At 43.7% G+C, this 24502-nt stretch overlaps 1 protein-coding gene across 1 annotated transcript in view; it reads right to left on the reverse strand.

Moving 5' to 3' along the window:
* Window positions 1–1170: 1170 nt before the first annotated feature.
* The window catches only part of LOC130267183 (A disintegrin and metalloproteinase with thrombospondin motifs 2-like), a 761535-nt gene continuing 738203 nt past the window's right edge, over window positions 1171–24502 (reverse strand). Inside the window, 1 exon segment of the mRNA XM_056516542.1 lies at window positions 1171–2275. Within this exon segment, the coding sequence (XP_056372517.1) occupies window positions 1848–2275 (428 nt within the window). The 3' untranslated portion in view covers window positions 1171–1847.

The following is a 24502-nucleotide window of genomic DNA, read 5'->3' on the forward strand; positions in this document are numbered from 1 at the left end:
TGCAGCGGCACTCGCGACATGCATGCAATAATGTCACAGGTATTGTACTCACATTAGGGCTGACAAACGAAATGCAGGGGAGGGAGCAAACAGATCGGAACAACGTCCGTTTCGTGGCACATCAGCCGCTTCTACTGGTTCTACTGGAACCAGTATTAGCGGCTGGTGTGCCGCAAAACGGACGTTGTTCGGATCTGTCTGCTCCCTCCCCTGCATTTCGTTTGTCAGCCCTAATGTGAGTACAATACCTGTGACATTATTGCATGCATGTCGCGAGTGCCGCTGCATTCTTTAACCTGAAGGACGTATCTTGTGACTACACTGTCTGTTGGCAATGGAGAACCACGCTGTATTGGCGTTCGTGACCTGTTGGGACTTTACGGCGAACTGACTTCCCTGGAAAGGATTGACGAATAGGGTCAGTAGTGCCGACCCTGACATTCTTTTGTGCTTTAATTGAATCATGACACAAATGAAAGGGCTTTCCTCCTCTTGACAGTCTATTATATTTCCTAATAGTGCACATAGACCTGCTTGGACCCACTCCTGTGAGCCAAAGCAGAAAGGTGCTATCTAGCTGTAGCCCTGTAAGACCAGCACCGTTCATGTATTACATGGATACCCTTTTATTTGAAAGGCCACATGAAATGCTTTCTTTCTTTCTTCTGTAGCACCTACATGGCATGGTATTTAGGTGGTTGACTGTGTTGGGACAACGTATACAAGGTTGGCAGAAAATAGTAGTTAAAGTACACCTCTAATGTTGTGGGCACTGTAAAAGGGGTACTCCAACGCTTAGACATCTTATCCCCAATCCAAAGGATAGGGGAGAAGATGCCTGATTGCGGGGGTCCCGCCGCTGGGGACCCCTGTTATCTTGCACACCGCACCCCGTTAAAATCAGTCCCAGGAGCGTGTTCGTTCCGGGTCTGATAACTGTCGATCACGTGGCCGGAGCATTGTGATGTCACTATGCTCCGGCCCCGTGATCACCAGGAATCAGACCCGGAGCGAACATGCTCCGGGGACTGATTGTAACGGGGTGCTGCGTGCAAGATGACAGGGGTCCCCAGTGGAGGGAGCCCCGTGATCAGGCATCTTATCCCCTATCCTTTGAAGAGAAGGAGTACCCCTTTAAGAAAAAGTAAATTTTTCTAAATCACTTTCATTTTGAATTTGGCACTAGAATACCTTCACTGAGCACCCATTCTCCCCGCCACAAATAACTGTGCATCAGTACCCATCTCTGGCACAAATTGATTTGACAGCGCTGGCACTTACGCTGGAGATAGGTGCTAATGCACAGTTGTATGCAGCAGGGAAAACATAGGCATTCCGGTGCCAAATTCCCAATAAAAATTTATTAAAAAAATGACTATTGTGCACAGTGCTGCACTATAGTCATTTTTTATAAAAGTGCCCACAACATTGAAGGTACACTATAATTGTTTATTGTGAAAAGAAAAACATATCTAGTATAAGAAAATGAGAGCAGAACATAGTGATTCTATTGCAAAATGTTCTAATTGTATATTTTTACAAACAGTAAGAGATATAATTTACACTTTTACATGAATGCGTGACAATAATATTATTGTAGTAAATGTAGACAAACTGATTTTGTGGTTAAAAAAACAGCACCAGAAGCATCTGTAAACAATGTTACCCTTGAAGATCACTGTAGGTTTTGTAACTTTTATAACAGATGAAATACCAAACTATGTTCTGAAAAGGTTACCTGCAATATTCACTGCAAGTGTATAAAATGGTAGTTTTAGAAATGCCTTGACAGTCTAGGTCTTGTATGGTGACATATTCTTTCATTTTCGTAGAAAATGCTCTTGATGTTAATGAAGCTTCTTCTTAGCTTCTTGTAATTTCTCAGCAATGAGCTGTTGAATCCTCTGGTTTTTAGTCTTTTCATACATGTTCCGTCTACGTGGTAGGGGAATAGGAGGGGGAACTTCATTGTCAAGCCTATTGTTTTTATAGATGACATCTATTCTGTTGGTGTCTTGCAGAGTGTCACTTGCATTTTTAGTAGACACCTGTGTGCTGTAAACAGGGGTGTGTGACACAATAGATGGGAAGCTTGGAAGAGTTGGATTTGCCGATGGAAGCCTTTCAGTGGTGTTATTTCTTACATTATTGTTACTTGAGTTTTGAGATGAATTGCAGGCTTTACAGCAAAGTCTGCTATATCCACGCATTGAGCAATACCGAGAGAGCACTTCCATACGACAGAAAACAGATTTATCACCAAGGCAGGTTTCTTCTGAAAGAGACAGAAAAGCATATATTATATATTTTAATAAGCTAAAAAAACAAAAACATTAATTATACTTTTAATATATGTATTAAATGTCTACAACAATGCCCTGAGTGGTAGCTAGAATCTACCTATTTAAAGGGGTATTCCGGGCAAAAACATTTTATCCCCTATCCAAAGGATAGGGCATAAGATGTCTGATCGTGGGGGGCCCCGCTGCTGAGACCCCCCGCATTCTATGCGGGTATTGAATCTCCAGTTTCGGAAACCTCCGTGTTTCCGAGACTGGGGACGTGACATCACGCCACACCCCCTCCGGGCCCCCCACGATCAGACATCTTTTCCCCTATCCTTTGGATAAAAAATGTTTGCCCGGAATACCCCTTTAAGGAGCGTTTGTCACCAAAACCAATAATTATAGACTCTTATAATCAATTTATTTTGTTCTAAAATGTGTGCACAATTAATAGGCACTTAGTATTTTTGAGGATCAAGAGCTATTTTTGAGGTTCATTAGCGCGCCGAGTGGAAACAAGCCGGCATCTCTGCTACTGCAGAGCGCGGCACTCCAGGAACTTCACCCAGGAGAAGATAAGCTTAACCGTGCGGCATTTCAGGGCTGAGTATACAGCAGGAATCCTGAAAGCGCTGGCCTGATCTTGTGATATATTTTGAGCCTATTACATAGATAGTAAACCTTGTATGAACATCTTGTTTACTGTGCTGGCTGTAAAGCAGTTGATGTATGGGCATTTGATACCCCCTAATAAATTCCCCTGAGGAAGGCGCTATACCAATAGGGGCACCAGAAACACGTTGTGAATAGTGAGTTTTGTAACAGGGGTTCCTTCTCCTGATGGATATAGGAGAAGTCATATGTATTAACAGTGTCTTTCATTAAATCAGTGTTGCATTGGTGGCACTGTACCCAGTTGATCATATACTCATCACTACCAGGTGATTTTATTGAAGAGATTTTACTGAGACATTAATAAATGATAAGTTTTATTTAGCACCTCCCTTACACTATTATTTTTCTCACATAATGTTAATATTTCTGTTTAATTTGCGGAGAGCTCCACCAAGTGGGCCTGTACCAAGCAATATTACCAATTGGTATCTACTTATGATCAAGAGGGTGAACAGCATTAAAATGCAGGGTCACTTACTTGAATTAATGAATTATTGCCTGATTTATGTGTCTTTAGCTTTCTAGTACTTTCGCAGCTCTGAACAATAGAAATGGGAAGCCAGCACAACGCACTCCCCGGCTCTCTTGTCCTAGTGAATTTTTATTATGTGGGCGGGCCAGAGTGGGGAATATGGAGGCGGCAGGGGTGTGTGGCAAGCCAGCTCCCCAACTTCATTGCACAGAGCTGTGCAATACAACTAGAAGATTAAAGATCTATAACACTGGCAATACTTCAATAATTCAAGTAAGTGACCCTGTATTTTAATGCTGTTCACCAGCACTATAACCCAGTATTTTGAGTTTAGTGCACGTGAACAGCCTGTCAGTTTCACTTTAAATCTGAATATTAAGAAGTGAGGTTTTGGCTTACTTTGGAGAATATCTATGCGTGGACAATTATTGGATTAGTGTGCAAAATGATTATGCAACTAAATGAAAAGAAAACTTGTTTATTTTCATCAAAGTGAGAATAATAAACAACTCATTTACAAATAAACATTTGTGACATTAAGGGTGCGTATTTGACGCTGCGCAAAATTTATGGCAGCAGCGGGAAATACCCTGCGTATCCCTTGCTCACTATACACACAGGGCTTTCCGGCAGCAGCCCTATGTGTGCAGTGAGTTTTGGTGGCGGAGCCGCGCATCACAGACACGCCGGCATATGGCTCCGCCTCCAAAACTCACTACACACATAGGGCTGCCGCCGGAAAGCCCTGTGTGTATAGTGACCAAGGGATACGCAGCGTATTTCCCGCTGCTGCCATAAATTTTGCGCAGCGTCAACTACGCTGCGTATACGCCCTGTGGGAATGCACCCTAAAGAAAAAAAATATCAGTGACCAATAGAACCACCTTTCTTTTCAATAACTATCATAACATTCCATTCATTGAATTTCCTGATCTCTGGATGATCAACTTTTTGTGCAGCAGGTACCACAGCCTCCAGACACTGTTCAGAGAGGTTTACTGTTAGCTTTACCGTAAATCTCCTGTTTAAAGGGGTACTCCAGTAGAAAGCTTTTTTTCATTTTTCATCAACAGGGACCAGAAAGTTAAACAGATTTGTAAATTACTTCTATTAAAATTTTGTAATCCTTCCAGTACGTATTAGCAGCTGTATACTACAGAGGAAATTCTTTTCTTTTGGGATTTCTTTTCTGTCACGGCCACAGTGCTCTCTGCTGAAACCTCTGTCCATTTTGGGAATTGTCCAGAGCAGGAGAAAATCCCATATACGGTGTCCATTTTGGGACAGCATCAGCCGTCAAGCTGTACCTCGCTCATCCTTCAGCCAAAACGGCGTCCCGTCTCCTCCCTCCTCTGTCAGGCATCAGCCAAAACCTTTGTCATCCTTAAGTCTGTCATACCTCAGATGAAAATGAAAGTGCTGAGTCAGCAGAGCTTCGTCAGACCTGCTAGCACAGACAGTGTGTGATTGGCTGCCAGCACAGATAGTGTGATTGGTTGATGGGAGCATAGGTGTGTGCAGTCCCACTCCTCTCATGTACCCAGCTTTTCCTGATTCCTGCAAAACAAACCTACGCTCTCAGCTTTTCCCCAATTCCTGCAAAACCTACAGTTATGTACTCAGCTGTAGGTTTATCAGGAATTGTTAAAAGCTCAGTACATAACTGTAGGTTTTTCAGGAATCGGGAAAAGCTGAGTACATAACTGTAGGTTTTGCAGGAATCGGGAAAAGCTGAGTACATAACTGTAGGTTTTTCAGGAATCGGGAAAAGCAGAGTACATAGCTGTAGGTTTTTCAGGAATCGGGAAAATCTATGTACTCAGCTTTTCCCAATTCCGGAAAAACCTACAGCTATGTACTCAGCTTTTCCCAATTCCTGCATACCTACAGTTATGTACTCAGCTTTTCCCAATTCCCGAAAAACCTACAGCTGAGTACATAACTGTAGGTTTTGCAGGAATCGGGAAAAGCTGAGTACATACCTGTAGGTTTTGCAGGAATCAGGAAAAGCTGAGTACATAACTGTAGGTTTTGCAGGAATCGGGAAAAGCTGAGTACATAACTGTAGGTTTTTCAGGAATCGGGAAAAGCAAAGTACATAGCTGTAGGTTTTTCAGGAATCGGGAAAATCTATGTACTCAGCTTTTCCCAATTCCTGAAAAACCTACAGCTATGTACTCAGCTTTTCCAGATTCCTGCATACCTACAGTTATGTACTCAGCTTTTCCCAATTCCCGAAAAACCTACAGCTGAGTACATAACTGTAGGTTTTGCAGGAATCGGGAAAAGCTGAGTACATACCTGTAGGTTTTGCAGGAATCAGGAAAAGCCGAGTACATAACTGTAGGTTTTGCAGGAATCGGGAAAAGCTGAGTACATAACTGTAGGTTTTGCAGGAATAGGGGAAAAGCTGAGAGCGTAGGTTTGTTTTGCAGAAATCGGGAAAAGCTGGGTACATGAGAGGATTAGGGTTTGTGAAGAAGCGTGTCTAAACACTGGAGTGGGACTGCACACACCTACGCTCCCATCAGCCAATCACAGTATCTGTGCTGGCAGCCAATCACACACTGTGCTAGCAGGTCTGCCGAAGCTCTGCTCTGCTGACTTTCGTTTTTGTCTGAGGCATGAGAGAGTTTAGGTTGACAAAGGTTTTGCCTGACAGAGGAGGGAGGAGGCGGGATGCAGTTTTCGCTGAAGGATGAGGGAGGTACGGCTGATGTATGATGCTGTCCTGAAATGGACACCGTACCCATAGCAAACGTAGTATACAGATGCTAATAAGTAGTGGAAGGATTAAGACTTTTTTAATAGAAGTGATGTACAAATAATGGGGGAGATTTATCAAAACCTGTCTAGAGGAAAAGTTGCTGAGTTGCCCATAGCAACCAATCAGATTGCTGCTTTCATTTTGCAGAGGCCTTTTCAAAATGAAAGAAGCGATCTGATTGGTTGCTATGGGCAACTCAGCAACTTTTCCTCTAGACAGGTTTTGTTAAATCTCCCCCAATATGTTTAAACTTGCTGGCATCAGTTGATTTAAAAAAAATATATAAGTTTTCCACTGGAGTACCCCTTTAAGAGCCCACCAGTTCTCAATATGGTTACGTCAGGCGAGGAAAGGGGCCTTGTCATTGTTTTAATCTTTAAGACCTTTACTGGCTATCCATGCAGTGAAGTCAGGCAAAGCAAAAGTTAAATAGAGCAGCAACCAAGAGGCCCATGGTAACTCTGGAGGAGCTGCAAAGAGTAATAGCTTAGGAGGACAACTATTATGGTTTGTTCATGCTGCAGGTATTTTGCCAGCGAAAAGGTGGATTAAACTGCAGTGAGTAGCATACCAGAGGGATATAAAGGCATAAAAAAAAAACATCCAGAGAAGGCTGAAAAAACATCATGCCTGATACTTCAGTAACGCAGAGTAAGCCTGGGTGTTTTTTAATTTTAACAGGTACGAATTGTGATATCCTATTAGGAGGACATTACCAGTAACAGCGGAGTGGATAAAATTGAAAATGATCAGATTATTAGGAGGCAAAAACCTCTTAAAGGACAACTGCAGCTGTATGACACTTATCCCTTATCCACAGGATAGGGGACAAGTGTTTGATTGCGGGGGGTCCGACCGCTGGGACCCCCCTCGATCTCCCTAATGGGGCGCCGCCATTAGCTCCCATGGTGACGTAGCTTCGACCTAGAGGTGTATGGAGGAGGCGTGCCGGCCGCAACGTCATGCTGCGGATGGCACGCCCCCTACACGGGAGAGCCGCGGCCCCGTACAGGAGATCGCCGGGGGCCCCAGCGTTCGGATCCCCCGCAATCAAACACTTATCCTCTATCTTGAGGAAAGGGGATAAGTGTTTGTACCGCTACAGATGTCCTTTAATTTAATGTTTCAGAGCATATGTTCTGGAAAAATAAAAGATGTCATTACAAAGTGCAATCAATCTCGCAAAATCCAAGCCCTCATATGGGTCTGTAGATGGAAAAATAAAAGAGTTATGGCTACTATAGTGCGAGGTGAAAAACGAACATGCAAAATCCAATCATCACACTCCAAACTCCACTATGGCCAAAAGCAAGGAGCTGTCGAAGGACACCAGAAATAAAATTGTAGATCTGCACCAGGCTGGGAAGACTGAATATGCAATAGGTAAGCAGCTTGGTGTGAAGAAATCAACTGTGGAAGCAATTATTAGAAAATGAAGACATACAAGACCACTGATAATCTCCCTCGATCTGGGGCTCAACACAAGACCTCACCCCGTGGTGTAAAAATGATCACAAGAACGGTGAGAAAAAATCCCAGAACCACACGGGGGGATCTAGTGAATGTGAATTTATATAAATACTGAGGAAAATGCCCGAGGCATTGAAACGCATCTAGAACCCAACCATAGACTTGTATCTACCTAAATCCATCTGAATTTATCTTCAATATAGCGTTATTTAAAAGTTCGTTTGCAACTGATGGAATTCCCTAGTTTTGGGACCACCGCTGCATTACGTGCGCACAGCGCTCAGTTAACTCGAGGCACGCCGCACCTATTCTCACCGCTGCCACTACATCGCCATTGCTGATATTACATTGCTTCTTTTTGCCATCACCGCTGTCTCCCTGGACCAACCCACGATCCACGGCATACCTAAAAGGCCGGTGCCACCCGTGCCAGCCGAGGACCAAAGGAGAAGGAGATCCGCATGGCTAGCAGAGACACCGGGCATCGCTGGAGACTGACATCTCCACACCAGCCCGTACAGCCAGTTACCATAGACGGCGTCAGGAGCGGTGAGTGGTGCTGTGCATCAGACCTCGTATCCATCTATTACATCAAGTGATTTGAAGTAATAATTTGCTACAGTTTGCAACATTGTACCACCAATGACTGCCATTTCATCAGATACTAAGATTTGTACATTTGAACTTTGCTGAACTTTGTCACTACCTAGCTATTAGAATTATTTTGCAACACTGTACCACCAATGACTCTCATTTCACCATATACAAAGATTGCTACATTTTGAACTTTGCATTTGGTCACTACCTTGCTATTGGAACTAAACTTTCCAGCAATTGAAAAATACATAACTCCCTTTCTGTTACTTGATGGCTCATTATTCACTTAGATGCAAGATTCTATTTTATTTTTAATTTAATTTGTATGATATAAATTTTATGATATTTATTTTTGCTGACTTCTATGTCCCATGCTAGGGCCCTGCAGGGACAGCGAATATCAGTGATAAATCAACAATTTTGTGATTATTTTAATAAATATTAAATTGATTTTTATATCAGGATCATCCCTATTTTATCTCTTTTCTATTACACTTTGTCTTCTATTATATCTTTAAATATACCTTGAGGACTGGTTTACAGTTGTTTTATCAACTTTACTATATAATACGTGTCAGACCTCTGGCTGACGGTAACACCAGTTCACCTCAGGTATATCTCTTAAGAGCTGAGTGAGCTACACAGATTCAAACTTCTTCGGATCTAGTGAATGACCTGAAGAGAGCTGGGACCAAAGTAACAAAGGCTACCATCAGTAACACAATATGCCGCCAGGGACTCAAATCATGCAGTGCCAGACATGTCCCCCTGCTTAAGCCAGTACATGTCCGAGCCCATCTGAAGTTTGGTAGAGAGCATTTGGATGATCCAGAAGAGTATTGGGAGAATGTCACATAGTCAGATGAAACCAAAGTAGAAAATTTTGATAAAAACTCCACTCACCGTGTTTGAAGGAGATAGAATGCGGAGTTGCATCCAAAGAACACCCTACCTACTGTGAAGCATGGGGTGGAAACATCATGCTTTGGGGCTGTTTTTATGCTAAGGGACCAGGACGACTGATGCGTGTAAACGAAAGAAGGAATGGGGCAAGGGCATTGAAGATTAAACGTGGCTGGGTTTTTCAGCATGACAATGATCCCAAAAACACCGCCCGGGCAATGAAGGAGTGGCATCATAAGAAGCATTTCAAGGTCCTGGAGTGGCCAAGGAAGTCTCCACATCTAAACCCAATAGAAAACCTTTGGAGGGAGTTGAAAGTCTGTGTTGCCCAGGGACAGCCCTAAACATCACTGCTGTAAAGGAGATCTGCATGGAGGAATGGGCCATAATACCAGCAACAGTGTCTGAAAACCTTGTGAAGACTTACAGGAAATGTTTGACCTCTGTCATTGTAATTGAGATCAACCAAATACGTATTTTCCACCATAATTTGCAAATTAATTATTTAAAAATCAGACAATGTGATTTTATGGATTTTTTTTCTCATTATGTCTCTCATAGTTGAGGTATACCTATGATGAAAATTACAGGCCTCTCTCATCTTTTTAAATGGGAGAACTTGAACAATTCGTAGCTGACTAAATACTTTTTTGCCCCACTGTTTAGTAGTTATATTGTTTTTGCATTTTCTCTCTGATCTATATATCTACCTTATTCTACATTTAATACCTTGGTCTGCAATAAATAGGGATGGCGTGATTCCCCAAAAATGCCGTGTATGCAGATTACAGTGATATAATACCAGCAGGGTATTAGATCACTATAAGAAGTTATAAATATAAGGATTACTTGGAGGACATACAGTGTATCCAGAAAGTTTTCAGACCCACTTGCTTTTTCAAAATTTGTTATGTTGCTTGTGCTTTCCAAACCATTCTGTACTTATAACACTAAAATGGCAACAGACATTTCGATTTTTTTAAAATTAATTAAAAGGGAAATTTTTTTTCCATAGGCATAGTATCCCTAGTATCCCTAAAGAATAATTGTACAGAACTAGGTGCCAAGCTGAAGGAAAGGACCTCTAAGGTTGTATTTAGTGATGAGCGAAAAATTTGATTCGTAATGAATGCGAATATAGCAGAAATTCGATTGCATGAATCGCTTCATTAAACTCCATTTAGTGCAGTCCAGGCTCCAGGGGCCAGGCCTCTAAAATGGCGGATCCACATGTGAGGACATGGGGCAAGGAATCCTGGCAAGGCGAGAATAAGGGTCAGCAGGATGACCCTGAATCCCATGCAGCCTATCAGCAGCCAGCCACCTCTGTGATGTCACAGCCCTATATAAATCGGCAGACATCTTGTGGCCAGTCATATCAGCATGCTATTACAGAGAGGGGGACAGACAGCAGTGTGTGCAGCACAGAAAAGCATTTTTACAGCAGCGATTCACCTCAAGCCCAAATCAAGCCTAGAAGCACTGATAGGGAAGGGAGTGAGACAGAGAGAGAGAAAGTGCAATTTTGGGAGTAGTACACCGCGACTGTGTGTGCAGCACTGGTGTGTACAACAACTGAAAAGTTCATAGTATCCAGCCAGTTAGGGTGAGCAGAGCACTAAAAGCTTATTGTCCTCTATTAAGTGTAACCTGTGCGTACATCTAAGTGTTGTACCATTTTGTTCCTGCTAAAGTCCTAAGGGCCTAGATACTGTGAAAAGCCAGCCAAAAGTACACACCTGCTGGTGTTGTAGACAAATACTGTTTTAAATGTAGTAGAGCGTTTTATATACGCTCCATATACGCACTAAGTATGTCAGGCAGAGAAGTGCCAGGACGTGCACAGAGGAGTAGTAGAGGCCTAAATTCATCAGGCAGAGGTTGCAGCAGACTAGCGGTGTGTCGCAGCAGGAGTCTGAGCTCCCGGCATCAGCTAGCAGTCGTGTTTGGACCAGCAACCCATCTGCCATCATCGATTGGTTAACATGGTCATCCACTTCATCACAAGTGACATCTGACAACCCCAGTCAACAGTCGATGGGATCCTCAGACACAACCCTCAGTTGGCATGGCCCGGGAGCAGTCCCTGTCCTCCCATTGCCTCTGTCCTATGCTGTTCCCTCCCCCACAGAAGTATCTTATGCTGTGGGTTCAGCTCCACTATTTAGTGAGGACGATCTACTAGAGGACAGTCAGTAGCTACTGCCCAGCCAAGAAGTGGAGGAGACATCAGCCGCTTCTTCCGCTAGGCGAGCAAGTAGTGTTGTGGAGAGTGGCGTTGGAGGTGGTATTGCGAGCGTTCAGGCTCCTGAAGCAGACACTGTTGAGTAACCTAGGGAGGACATCAGTGACGTGCAGACACAACTCAATGATGATTAAGCAGATCGCACTTGGGAGCCAGGTGCAGAAGCAGTCAATCAGTGCGGAGTGTTGGTGGGAAAATAATCTACTCGGCGGTGTGGCAGTTTTTAATCAAGCATCAGGAGGATGTTAACCTGGCCACATGCAAGATGTGTCGGCAGAAGGTGAAGCATGGCCAGGGTCCCAATGTAGGCACCACGGCCCTGCGCCAGCATATGCAGTGTCACCATAAATCGGCCTCCAGGAACCGTGGCTCCAATGTGGTGGTCCAGCCTGCTGCATCACTCAGTGGCATGCCGCTCCCTGTTTCAGCCAGCCAAGGCTCCATCACCTCAGCTGAAGGGAGCTGTCACTCAGATGCTCCTGCTCCTCCTACTTCAAGTCATTTCGCCAGCAATCCATCGGCAAAGCCATGTCCAAGAGACAACAATATACGCCCACTCATCCAATGGCGCAGAAGCTGAATGTGCTCCTGTCCAAGTTGGTGGTGCTGCAGTCCCTCCCTTTTCAAGTGGTGGACTTTCTTTGCGAAGAAGGCAGTACCAGCCCTGCACAATTTTGTGGAAGAGAAGGTGGGCCAGTCCTTGAACCTATCGGTGTGTACCAAAGTGCAGGGCAGCGCCAAAGGGTGGAGCTGTAAGTACGGTCAGGGACAATACATGTCCTTTACAGCCCACTGGTTGAATGTGGTACCTGCACAGCCACAACAGCAACTTGGAAAGGTCACGCCACTTCCGCCTCCATGCTCTCAGGCCGTTGGTCCTGTGACAGTGTGCGACCCCGCCACCTCATCCTCCATTGCACGGACAAGTCTCAGTGCCCCTCCAGTATACCATGTGTGCAGGGCACGGCAGTGTCACGCTGTCCTTCACATGGTTTGCCTTGGCGAACGGAGTCACACAGGGGAGGAACTGCTCTCATTCATTCATTAAGTAATTGAATCATGGCTTACTCCACGAAAACTGGAAATGGGAACCATGGTGACCGACAACAGGAAGAACATCTTGTCTGCGCTGCGACAAGGAAACCTGAGACATTCACCATGTGTTCAATCTGGTTGTCGAGCAGTTATTACAGTGTTGCCCCCATCTGCAAGACATCCTAACAATGGGAAGGAAACTTTGCAAGCACTTTAGCCACTCGTACACCACAAAGCACACCCTCCTTGAGCTGCAGCATCAGAACGGTATCCCCCAACATAGTCTGATTTGCGACGCTTCCACGTTTTAGAATTCCAGCCTCCATATGTTGGACAGACTATACAAACTGAGAGGGAGGACAAACTGACCTACTACAGAGACATCTTACGTAGTCAGTTGGCTGATGCCTATCGGCGCCATCGTCCATCCTCTCGCAGAACTGACTCGGGGGGCCCTCTGAGCTCACCTTCCACTGCCATGGCTGCTGGGGAGGGGTGGGGTGGCAGGAGCAGACCAGCTCCATCAGCAGCAGCCTGAGTCTACAGTTGCTGAGTAGCTTCTTCACACACATAGTGAAGCAACTCATCAGCAGCAGGTAGACCGGGAGCAGGACCTGAACCAGCAGGTGGTGGCATACCTTGACATGACCATGCCAACACACCTTGAAGAGCCACTGGACTTCTGGGCAGCCAAACTTTATTTGTGGCTGCAACTAGCAGAGTTTACCCTGGAAAAGCTGTCCTGCCCAGCCAGTAGTGTGCCATCAGAGTGGGTGTTTAGTGGGGGGCCATAGAGAACTTGTCTGTCCACGAAAAATGTGGAGAGACTGACCTTTGTGAAGATGAATCAAGCATGGATCAGCCAGGATTTCCACCCACCAATGCCTGATGCATCAGAGTAGATTGACCATAGTGCAACACCAACACTTCACAAATATGGATAGTGCAAAACATATTTAAGGTGCTGATCCCCAGTTACAGACATTCCTCCGCATCAGACCACAAGTAAATATTGAGGATATGCATTAGCTAAAACGTAACTTTTCTTAGGATAAAATACGTGTACCCAAATTTTTTTTTAAATCAGTTGCTGAGTAGCTGAGTAGCTTTCTTCACACACATAGTGAAGCAACTCATCAGCAGCAGGTAGACCGGGAGCAGGACCTGAACCAGCAGGTGGTGGCATACCTTGACATGACCATGCCAACACACCTTGAAGAGCCACTGGACTTCTGGGCAGCCAAACTTTATTTGTGGCTGCAACTAGCAGAGTTTACCCTGGAAAAGCTGTCCTGCCTGGCCAGTAGTGTGCCATCAGAGTGGGTGTTTAGTGGGGGGCCATAGAGAACTTGTCTGTCCATGAAAAATGTGGAGAGCCTGACCTTTGTGAAGATGAATCAAGCATGGATCAGCCAGGATTTCCACCCACCAATGCCTGATGCATCAGAGTAGATTGACCATAGTGCAACACCAACACTTCACAAATATGGATAGTGCAAAACATATTTAAGGTGCTGATCCCCAGTTACAGACATTCCTCCGCATCAGACCACAAGTAAATATTGAGGATATGCATTAGCTAAAACGTAACTTTTCTTAGGATAAAATACGTGTACCCAAATTTTTTTTTTAAATCAAACATAAGGAAAGGTGTGCAAAGAACACCATGTGCCACCTACACCACCAAGTATTGATGTGATGCAAAGACCTCTAAAAGGTGGAAGGGAACAGCGTATGGTCCATTGTAACCAGTGGGAGTAAAAACTTCCTCTGTAAGGCCCTACTCTCGAATTATTAATTCCCTTCTTGGCAAGTGTTAATCGACAAATAAAGGGCGGCCCCACACAGGAACTTCTCCCTATTTCCAACTAAAAACCATGCAAGTGGAATTAGGGAGAGGTTCCTGTGTGGGGCCGCCCTTTTTAGGGCGAATGACACTTGCCAAGAAGGGAGTTAATAATGCGAGAGTAGGGCCTTACAGGGGAAGTTTTTAGCCCCACCGGTTACAAAGAACCATAGAGAGGGCTGCCCGGTCGGGTACTATGGTAATAATTGGAGATTTTAGCTATCCAGATATTGATTGATCAGGGTTTGGCTAGAATTAAAAAGGCGAGACAATTCCTACATTTATTGCAGGATATTTTTATGGCCCAGTTTGTGGAGGACCCACCAAGAAGTTATGCTCTGTTGGATCTGGTCTTTTCTAACAATGCAGAGCTGGTTGGGAACGTAACTGTGTATGTAAACTTGGTAAAAGCGACCACAATATAGTTTGTTTTGTGAGGGCATGAACATAAAATTCTAAAATGGCAAATTTCCTGCACTTACGGACATAGACTGGGACTAAACTGTTGTCAAATACTGATACAGATGATACATGGGAAATTTTTTAAATCAACACTGAATAACTATACAGCTAAATTTATTTCTATGGGGAACAGGTATAAAAGATTAAAACTTAATCCTACATGGCTGACAACTGATGTTAAAAGAGCAATAAACAACAAAAAAATTAAAATCTGATGGGTCAGCTTTTGCTTTTAAAACTACAAGGAGCTTAATAAAATCTGTAAAAGTATCATAAAAATAGCAAAAAAAAGGACAGAGCATTTAGGACCCATTAATAATGATAATGGGGAGGTAGTCACTGGCAGAGCTACTGAATGGGTTCTTTAGTTCGGTATATGCAAAGGAAGAGGGAGGAAATGATGCAGGCCGGGCAAGTGCTGGTAATGTACTGAACTGCTTTAACCCCTTAACGACGCAGGACGTAAATGTGCATCCTGGTGAGGTGATAATTAAGGCGCATTTACGTCCTAAGCATAATCGCGGGCATCGGAGCGATGCCCGGATCATGCGAGGCAGGTCCCGGCTGTTGGTCGCAGCCATGGACCCGCCGGTAATGGCGGACACCCGCGATCCCGCGGATGTCCGCCATTAACCCCTCAGATGCCGTGATCAATACCGATCACGGCATCTGCAGGATCGCGGTGACTTAATTGGATGATCGGATCGCCCGCAGCGCTGCCGCGGCAATCCGATCATCCTGCACGGCAGACGGAGGTCCCCTCACCTGCCTCCGCTGTCTTCCGGGAGTCTTCTGCTCTGATCTGCCTTCCTGCAGACCAGAGCAGAAGATGACCGATAACCCTGATCAGTGCTATGTCCTATACATAGCACTGAACAGGATTAGCAATCGAGTGATTGCTATAAATAGTCCCCTATGGGGACTATTAAAGTGTAAAAATAAAAGTAAAAAAAGTAAAGAAAATGTGAAAAAAACCCTCCCCCAATAAAAACGTAAATTGCACCATTTTCCCTATTTCACCCCCAAAAAGTGTTAAAAATATATTTTATATACATATTTGGTATCGCCGCGTGCGTAAATATCTGAACTATTAAAATAAAATGTTAATGATACCGTATGGTGAACGGCGTGAACGTAAAAAAAAAAAGTCTAAAATAGCTGCTTTTTTATAACATTTTATTTTAAAAAAATAATAAAAAATGTATTAAAAGTTTTATATTAGCAAATATGGTATCAATAAAAAGTAAAGATCACGGTGCAAAAAATTAGCCCTCATACCGCCGCTTATACGGAAAAATGAAAAAGTTATAGGTCTTCAAAATAGGGGAATCTTAAAGGGTACCTCTCATCAAAAAAACTTTTGATATATTATAGATTACAGTATGCAAAATAACTTCACAATTGCATGTTATTAAAAAAATATGCTTCTTTCTATTTAATTTTCCACTTCGAAGAAATGACCACTAGGGGTCTCCCTACCAGTCCTGGCAGCAAGCATTTCAGACTCATGCTGGAGTCCTAAACACTACGAGCTGCCAGTCTGCTTTGTTCACAAAGGAGAACACTCAGAGCTGCCAGCCTGCTTTGTTCACAGCCTGTTTGGCTGTGAACAAAGCAGGCTGGCAGCTCTGAGTGTTTAGGACTCCAACATGAGTCAGAAATGCTTACTGACAGGACTGATCGGGAAAAATACAATAGAAAGAAGCATATTTTTCATTAACATGCTATTGAAAAGTTATTCAACATTCATTAATCTAAAATATATCAAAAGTTTATTTGATGAGAGGTACCCTTTAAACATACTAATTTGGTTAAAAAGTTTGTGATTTTTTTTAAGCGCAACAGTAATAGAAAAGTATGTTATCATGGGTATCATTTTAATCGTATTGACCCAAAGAATAAATAACACATGTCATTTTACCATAAATTGTATGGCATGAAAACGAAACCTTCCAAAATTAGCAAAATTGCAGTTTTCTTTTTAATTTCCCCACACAAATAGTATTTTTTTGGTTGCGCCATACATTTTATGGTAAAGTGAGTGATGGCATTACAACGGACAACTGGTCGCGCAAAAAGCAAGCCCTCATACTAGTCTGTGGATGAAAATATAAAAGAGTTATGATTTTTTGAAGGCGAGGAGGAAAAAATGAAAACGTAAAAATAAAATTTTCTGCTTCCTTAAGGCCAAAATGGGCTGAGTCCTTAAGGGGTTAAAGGGGTACTCCGTTGAAAAACTTTTTTCTTTTTCTTTTAAATCAACTGGTGCCAGATTTGTATATTAGTTCTATTAAAAAATCTTAATCCTTCCTATACTTATTAGCTGCTGAATACTACAGCGGAAATTCTTTTCTTTTTGAAACACAGAACTGTCTGCTGACATCTTGAGCACAGTGCTCTCTGCTGACATCTCTGTCCATTTTATGAACTGTCCAGAACAGCATATGTTTGCTATTGGGATTTCTTTTTACCCTGGATGGTTCCTAAAATAGATAGATATGTCAGCAGAGAGCAATGTGCTCATGATGTCAGCTCTGTGTTTCAAACGGAAAAGAATTTCCACTGTAGTATTCAGCAGCTAATAAGTACAGGATTAAGATTTTTTTAATAGAAGTCATTTACAAATCTGTTTAACTTTCTGGCACCAGTTGATGATAAAAAAAAAAAAAAGTTTTTCACCGGAGTTCCCCTTTAACCCCTTAACGACGCAGGACGCATCACATCGCGTCGGTCCCGGCGCTCATCAACGGCCGGGACCCGCAGCTAATACCACACATCACCGATCGCGGCAATGTGCGGTATTAACCCTTTAGAAGCGGTGGTCAAAGCTGACCGCCGCTTCTAAAGTGAAAGTGAAACTATCCCGGCTAGTCAGTCGGGCTGTTCGGGACCGCCACAGTGAAATCCCGAACAGCTTACAGGACACCGGTAGGGCCCTTACCTGCCTCCTCGGTGTCCCATCGACGAATGACTGCTCCGTGCCTGAGATCCAGGCAGGAGCAGTCAAGCGCTGATAACACTGATCACAGGCGTGTTAATACACGCCAGTGATCAGCATGAGAGATCAGTGTGTGCAGTGTTATAGGTCCCTATGGGACCTATAACACTGCAAAAAGAAAGTAAAAAAAAAGTGTTAATAAAGGTCATTTAACCCCTTCCCTAATAAAAGTTTGAATCACCCCCCTTTTCCCATAAAAAAAATAAAACTGTGTAAATAAAAAAACAAAACATATGTGGTATCGCCGTGTGCGTAAATGTCCGAACTATAAAAATATAATTAAAGAGACGTTTAAAGGGCGATATGAGCAACGTACATAAGGATATGAATTGTCCATACAATAAAAATGGGGATAACTGTTCTAGGTTAAATCTCCAAAAAGGACAAGGGGGCACTCCATCCGTCTGGAGAAAAATAGGTTTAGTCTCAATGGTCAACACGCCTTCTTTACCATAAGAACTGTGAATTTATAGAACAGTCTACCTCAGGAGCTGGTCACAGAAGTAACAGATGAAAGCTTCAAAAAAGGGTTAGCTACATTCCTAGAACAATAAATCATTACTGTTTATGCAGAAATATAAAATCACATCCCTTCCCTTCATCCAACCTTTCCCTTCATCCAACACTTCCCTTCAATTCCTGCTTGAACTTGATGGACATATGTCTTTTTTCAGCAGTACAATGTCACTATGTAACTATTCAGACCCTTTGCAATGATACTTGAAATTTAGTGATGGGGGCCTCCCATTTCTCTCGATCTCTGAAATGTTTCTATGCCTGGATTGGAGTCACCTTCTGCTTCTGTGCACACTTATGACTTAAGTTTTACAAACACTTCTTGGACATACATTACAGGACAATGACTACTCAGAAGACCAAACCACAGAACTTTTACAAAAAAAAAAGTTTAAAAAAAAAAACCTCTAAAAGTGTGCCTCTGAAGAACCCAAAGCATCTATGCATTAGATGGGAACCCCACTGATTGACACTGTGATGCTTCATTTTAATTGTACAGGTGCATTTCAAGGCCCTATTTTCAGCACCTAACAAATTGTTTGCCATACTAGGGTACACTAAGGACTTAACATCTTTAGTTACCAATTGGAAAAATAAGTCTATTGTCCCTTCTGGTTGAATAGGATGACTAAAGTTTGACCTATTTCCATCCACACATGCTTATTAATAGTGTTAATATTAATAACTTTCACTTTCACATGTCAAACTCATCAACATTTCAGCTTCCAAAATGACCTTATCATTTAGGTTTGTGGAAACACTGAATCCTAAAGGGCCAAAATTTGCAGGTAGTTTGCCACAGGAGATAATAGGTAAAGTGCATACACAAACCCAATTTGCAAACCAACTAAAACAGATCTATCTGAAATTTTGTAAAAACAAATGAATCCACCAAATAAAAATTCAGTAACTTAGACAGTAAAGGTGAGGCAAGTTTTGTAGTGGCAGGTTAGTGTCTCTTGCCATCATCACCTGTCCTCTTCATGACACATTTAATTTTGTGGCCCTTTGGCCCCTGTTCAGACATTCTTGCATTTCCTTCTAAAGGGGACAATGCACTTTCTCGTGTTGACTACTGGTTGAATAAATCAGTTCTATGTACCTCAAACCTGGTATATAGAAAAAGAGAACAGATAGGGCGCTCCCTAGTACAATAAACCTTTACACATAGAATATTTTTACAGTTGTTAGTAGGCTGCCTACTTTACGTTTTTGGGTTCTAGGCACAACACCTATACTCACATGTAATCAGAACAATAGTTTGCGGTGGCGGCCTGCGACCCAAACCAGTATCCAGAAGAGCGGCCAGCGCAAGAAAAATCTTGAGGAATTCTGGAAAAGACAGGTTTGTTGCTGGCGCACACCAGCTCTTGGGAGGTGAACACAACACGGACCACAAGATAACATAACAAAAGCTGTTTATTCCAATATGTTCTGGACAATGCATTTCAAAGGGGTTAATCTCTTCTTAGTCAGGTCCAATGTACAATACAATAACACAGAAGGATTTATAGACGGACACGAGGGTAGCAGCAGGAATGACCGGATGAAGGTCAAAACAAAAAAAAGGTGGGAATCGGATCAGTCAAGATGGCGGACAGTGGTTCCCTCACCTGCCTCCGTCCGTCTCCCGGTGTCTTCTGCACTGATCAGCCTTCCAGCAGACCAGAGCAGAAGATAGCTGACAATACTGATCAGTGTTATACCCTATGCATAGCACTGAACAGTATTAGCAATCTAATGATTGTGCCCTATGGGGACTATAAAAGTGTAAAAAAATTTAAAAAAAAGTTTTAAAAAAAAAGTGAAAAAAGAAGTGGAAAAAAGGAATTGAAAAAGCCCCTCCCCCAATAAAGTTTTAAATCACCCCTTTCCCCCATATTAATACACAAAAGCATAAAAAAAAACTATAAATGATCCCCTACGGCGAACGGCGTAAACGTAAAAAACAAAAAGTCTAAACTTCCAGCTTTTTTGTCACATCAAACTGCAAAAAATGTAATAAAAAGCAATAAAAAAGTCAAATATGCGCAATTGTGGCACTACAACAAACTACAGATCATGGCACAAAAAATTAGTCCTCACACATCCCTGAATATGGTAAAACAAAAAAGTTAGAGGTGGTCAAAATAGGGCAATTTTAAACAAACTGAGTTTGTAAAAAAAAAAAAAAAAAAAGTTTCAGATTTTTTAAAAGCAGTACAATAATAGAAATGTATGTAACCATGGGTATCATTTCAATCTTATTGACCCAGAGAATATAGAAAACATGTAATTTGTTGCGTGAGAACGAATTTGCAAAATTATTATTTTTGTTTAAATTTCCTTACACAAAAAATAATTTTGGGGGTTTTCCATACATTTTTGGGTAAAATGAGTGATGTTATTACAAAGTGCAACTGGTCAAACAAAAAACAAGGCCTCAAAATAAACTGTGTCCTGAAGGGGTCGGAAGAGGAAAATTTAAGCACACAAATTTTTGTACAAAAAAAAGTTACAATAACAAGAAAATCAAAGGGCCCCGATCATCTGAGAGAACGAGCGGTGGTCTCTTAGCTTCCTCCAGCTCATCCAATCAGTGCTACAATAGTGCAGGAAGCCTCAGCAGCATGAACTAATGGAGCACCGATAACACTGTGCTATAGCAATGCATTGTTTAGTGTATGCAATTAAAATATAGGTACTTATAGCTACAGATCATGGTGAAAAAATTAGCCCTCATATATATCTGTACATGGAAAAATAAAAGAGTTACAGGGGTTACAGTTATAATTTTTTTTTAAGTAGTAAAATAAGACAAAACACATAAATTGCACATGCCGTATTTATCGGCGTATAACACGCACTTTTAAAACTTAAATTTAAGGCAAAAAGACTGCCTGCGTGTTATACGCCAATAAATCTTCTGGTCACTGATTTAAAGCGGCCGCAGCAGCGTCTGCTTGTTAAGTATTAACAGCACGGCCGCGGCCACTTTAAATCAGTGACCAGCGGCGTCTCCTCCGCGCTCTGTCACTTGTTTTCTCCCGCACTATACACAGATACTGGTGGATAGTACGGGAGACGCTGATTAAAATGAGCCCTACCTTGTCCGGATCTGCCCGGCCTTTTAATCAGCGTCTCCCGCACAATCCACCAGTACCTGTGTATAGTGCGGGAGACAAGTGAGTTTTACTTTTCATTCCTCCTCCTTCCCCCCTCCCTCATCATTCCCCCTTTCCTGCTTTTTATAGTTTTGTTTATTTTCCTTACCTGTCTGCGCTTCGGCAGGTCAGGTCAGGCGGAGGGTCTTGCGGGGTCAGTGAAGCAGATGAGTTACGTCCTCTGCCGGCATCACTCACGTCACTTTTCATTTCCTGTAGTCGCCGCCGAAAAGTGACATGCCGCACAGAGAAGCCAGGAGAGGACGTAACTCATCTGCTTCACTGACCCCGCAAGACAGCCGAAGCGCAGACAAGTAAGGAAAGGGGAAGAGTGGTCTTCAACCTGCGGACCTCCAGATGTTGCAAAACTACAACTCCCAGCATGCCCGGACAGCAGTTGGATGTCCGGGCATGCTGGGAGTTGTAGTTTTGCAACATCTGGAGGTCCGCAGGTTGAAGACCACTGGATGCCATAGGAGGAACATGATGGGGGGATGATGAGACAGGGGGAAATGATGAGGGGGGGGGGGAAATGATGAGGGGGGGATAATGATGGGGGGATGAGACAGGGGGAAATGATGAGGGGGGGGGTGATGGGGGGATGAGACAGGGGGAAATGATGAGGGGGGAATGATGAGGGACATGATGAGACAGGGTGGGGGGGATGATGAGGGGGGGATGATGGGAGGACATGATGAGACAGGGTAGGGGGATGATGAGACGGTGGGGGGATGATGAGGGGCATGATGAGACAGGGTGGGGGATGATGAGACAGGGTGGGGGGGATGATGAGGGGGGGATGATGGGGGGACATGATGAGACAGGGTAGGGGGATGATGAGACGGTGGGGGGATGATGAGGGGCATGATGAGACAGGGTGGGGGATGATGGTGGACATGATGAGACAGGGGGGGGATGATGAGGGGGGAATGATGGGGGGACATGATGAGACAGGGTAGGGGGATGATGAGACAGGGTAGGGGGATGATGAGACAGGGTGGGGGGATGAGGGGGGAATGATGGGGGGCATGATGAGACAGGGTGGGGGGATGATGAGGTGGGGATGATGGGGGGACATGATGAGACAGGGTAGGGGGATGATGAGACGGTGGGGGGATGATGAGGGGCATGATGAGACAGGGTGGGGGATGATGAGACAGGGTGGGGGGATGATGAGGGGCATGATGAGACAGGGTGGGGGATGATGAGACAGGGTGGGGGTATGATGAGGGGCATGATGAGACAGGGTGGGGGATGATGAGGGGGAATGATGGTGGACATGATGAGACAGGGGGGGGGGATGATGAGGGGGGAATGATGGGGGGACATGATGAGACAGGGTAGGGGGATGATGAGACAGGGTGGGGGGATGATGAGGGGGGAATGATGGGGGGCATGATGAGACAGGGTGGGGGATGATGAGGGGGAATGATAGGGGACATGATGAGACAGGGTGGGGGGATGATGAGGGGGGAATGATGGGGGACATGATGAGACAGGGTGGGGGGGATGATGAGGGGGGAATGATGGGGAACATGATGAGACAGGGTGGGGGGGATGATGAGGGGGGACATGATGAGACAGGGTGGGGGGTGATGAGACAGGGTGAGGGATGATGAGGGGGGAATGATGAGGGACATGATGAGACAGGGTGGGGGGGTGATGAGACAGGGTGGGGGGATGATGAGAGGGGAATGATGAGGGACATGATGAGACAGGGTGGGGGGATGATGAGACAGGGTGGGGGATGATGAGGGGGGGAATGATGGGGGACATAATGAGACAGGGGGAAATGATGGTGGGGGAGGCACTAAATGCTTAATGTCTGTATGGCAAATGGTGGTCTATGACAGGGGGAGATGATGAAACATGGGGGGTGGCGATGAGAGGGGTAAATGTGGCACAGGGACTGATAAAAGGGAAGGAATCATGTGGTACTGGAGGGGTCAGGACCAAACTGAGGTGCAGAAGAAAATGAAGTTGGGGGGATGATGTGGCATTTAGTCCAAGTCATTTATTTTACATTTAATTTTTTTTACTTAAATTTCCCTGTTAAAATGGGGGGGGGGGGGGGGGTGTTATACGCCAGTGCGTGTTATATGCCGATAAATACGGTATAAAGTGCACTTCATAGAAACTGAGGCCCTAAAAGGTTGCAAAATATTGTGTTTTTTTTTAATTTTGCTCCACAAATGTTTACAATTGCATAAGTCATTTTACCATCCAAGCTACAGTGAAATAAAAAGTTAAAGTACAATTGGTGGTGTAAAAAAAAAGCCCTCATATGGGTCTGAAGGTTGAAAATTAAAGGTTTTATTGCTCTTAGAAGGTTCCAAAAACCAAAGGTCAAAAATGAAAAAGAGTCCTCAGGGGGTCAATATTTTTTAAAATGTCCTAATATTTCTTATTAAATAAACTGTACTGGTTCCATCTACTGGAATGTTTGAAACTTGGTAAAAATAGTTGTACAAAACAAATCAGTGTTTTGGGGTGTTTGCAAATGCATTTGGGTCCTATTACCTTTGCTTGTGCGTGCAGCCTGAGTTTCCCTTGCTCGTGGTTGGGGGCCATCTTTGTTTACCACTGCTTTGTTAAACTAGGGACTTGGGGGGAGGGAACCTACAGCAAAGAGGGGGAAGATAGCGTAGATAGAGAGGTGGGAATTATTAATGTACCTGGGGGTGGAGCGGAGGGAGGGGTTAGAATAGTTAATAGGATTAGGCTTCATAGGAAAATAAAACTTAAACCCTTGAATCCCATTAACCCCAATAACATAAAGGATGGAAATGTAAAGTGTATGTTCACAAATGCCAGAAGCTTAGCAAATAAAATTGGGGAGCTTGAGGCCTTGATACTGGAGGAACATATTTATATAGTTGGGGTCACTGAGACATGGCTGGACTCCTCACATGACTGGGCTGTTAATCTGCAGGGGTTTACATTGTTTCGCAAGGATAGAATGAACAGAAAAGGTGGTGGAGTCTGTCTGTATGTAAGAAGTGGTATGAAAGTCAGTGTGAACGATGCCATAGTGTGTGATGATTCTGAGGATGTGGAATCACTGTGGGTAGAATTACAAAAGGAGGGA

The sequence above is a fragment of the Hyla sarda genome, chromosome 4 (assembly GCF_029499605.1).
Source record: "Hyla sarda isolate aHylSar1 chromosome 4, aHylSar1.hap1, whole genome shotgun sequence".
Taxonomy (NCBI): domain Eukaryota; kingdom Metazoa; phylum Chordata; class Amphibia; order Anura; family Hylidae; genus Hyla; species Hyla sarda.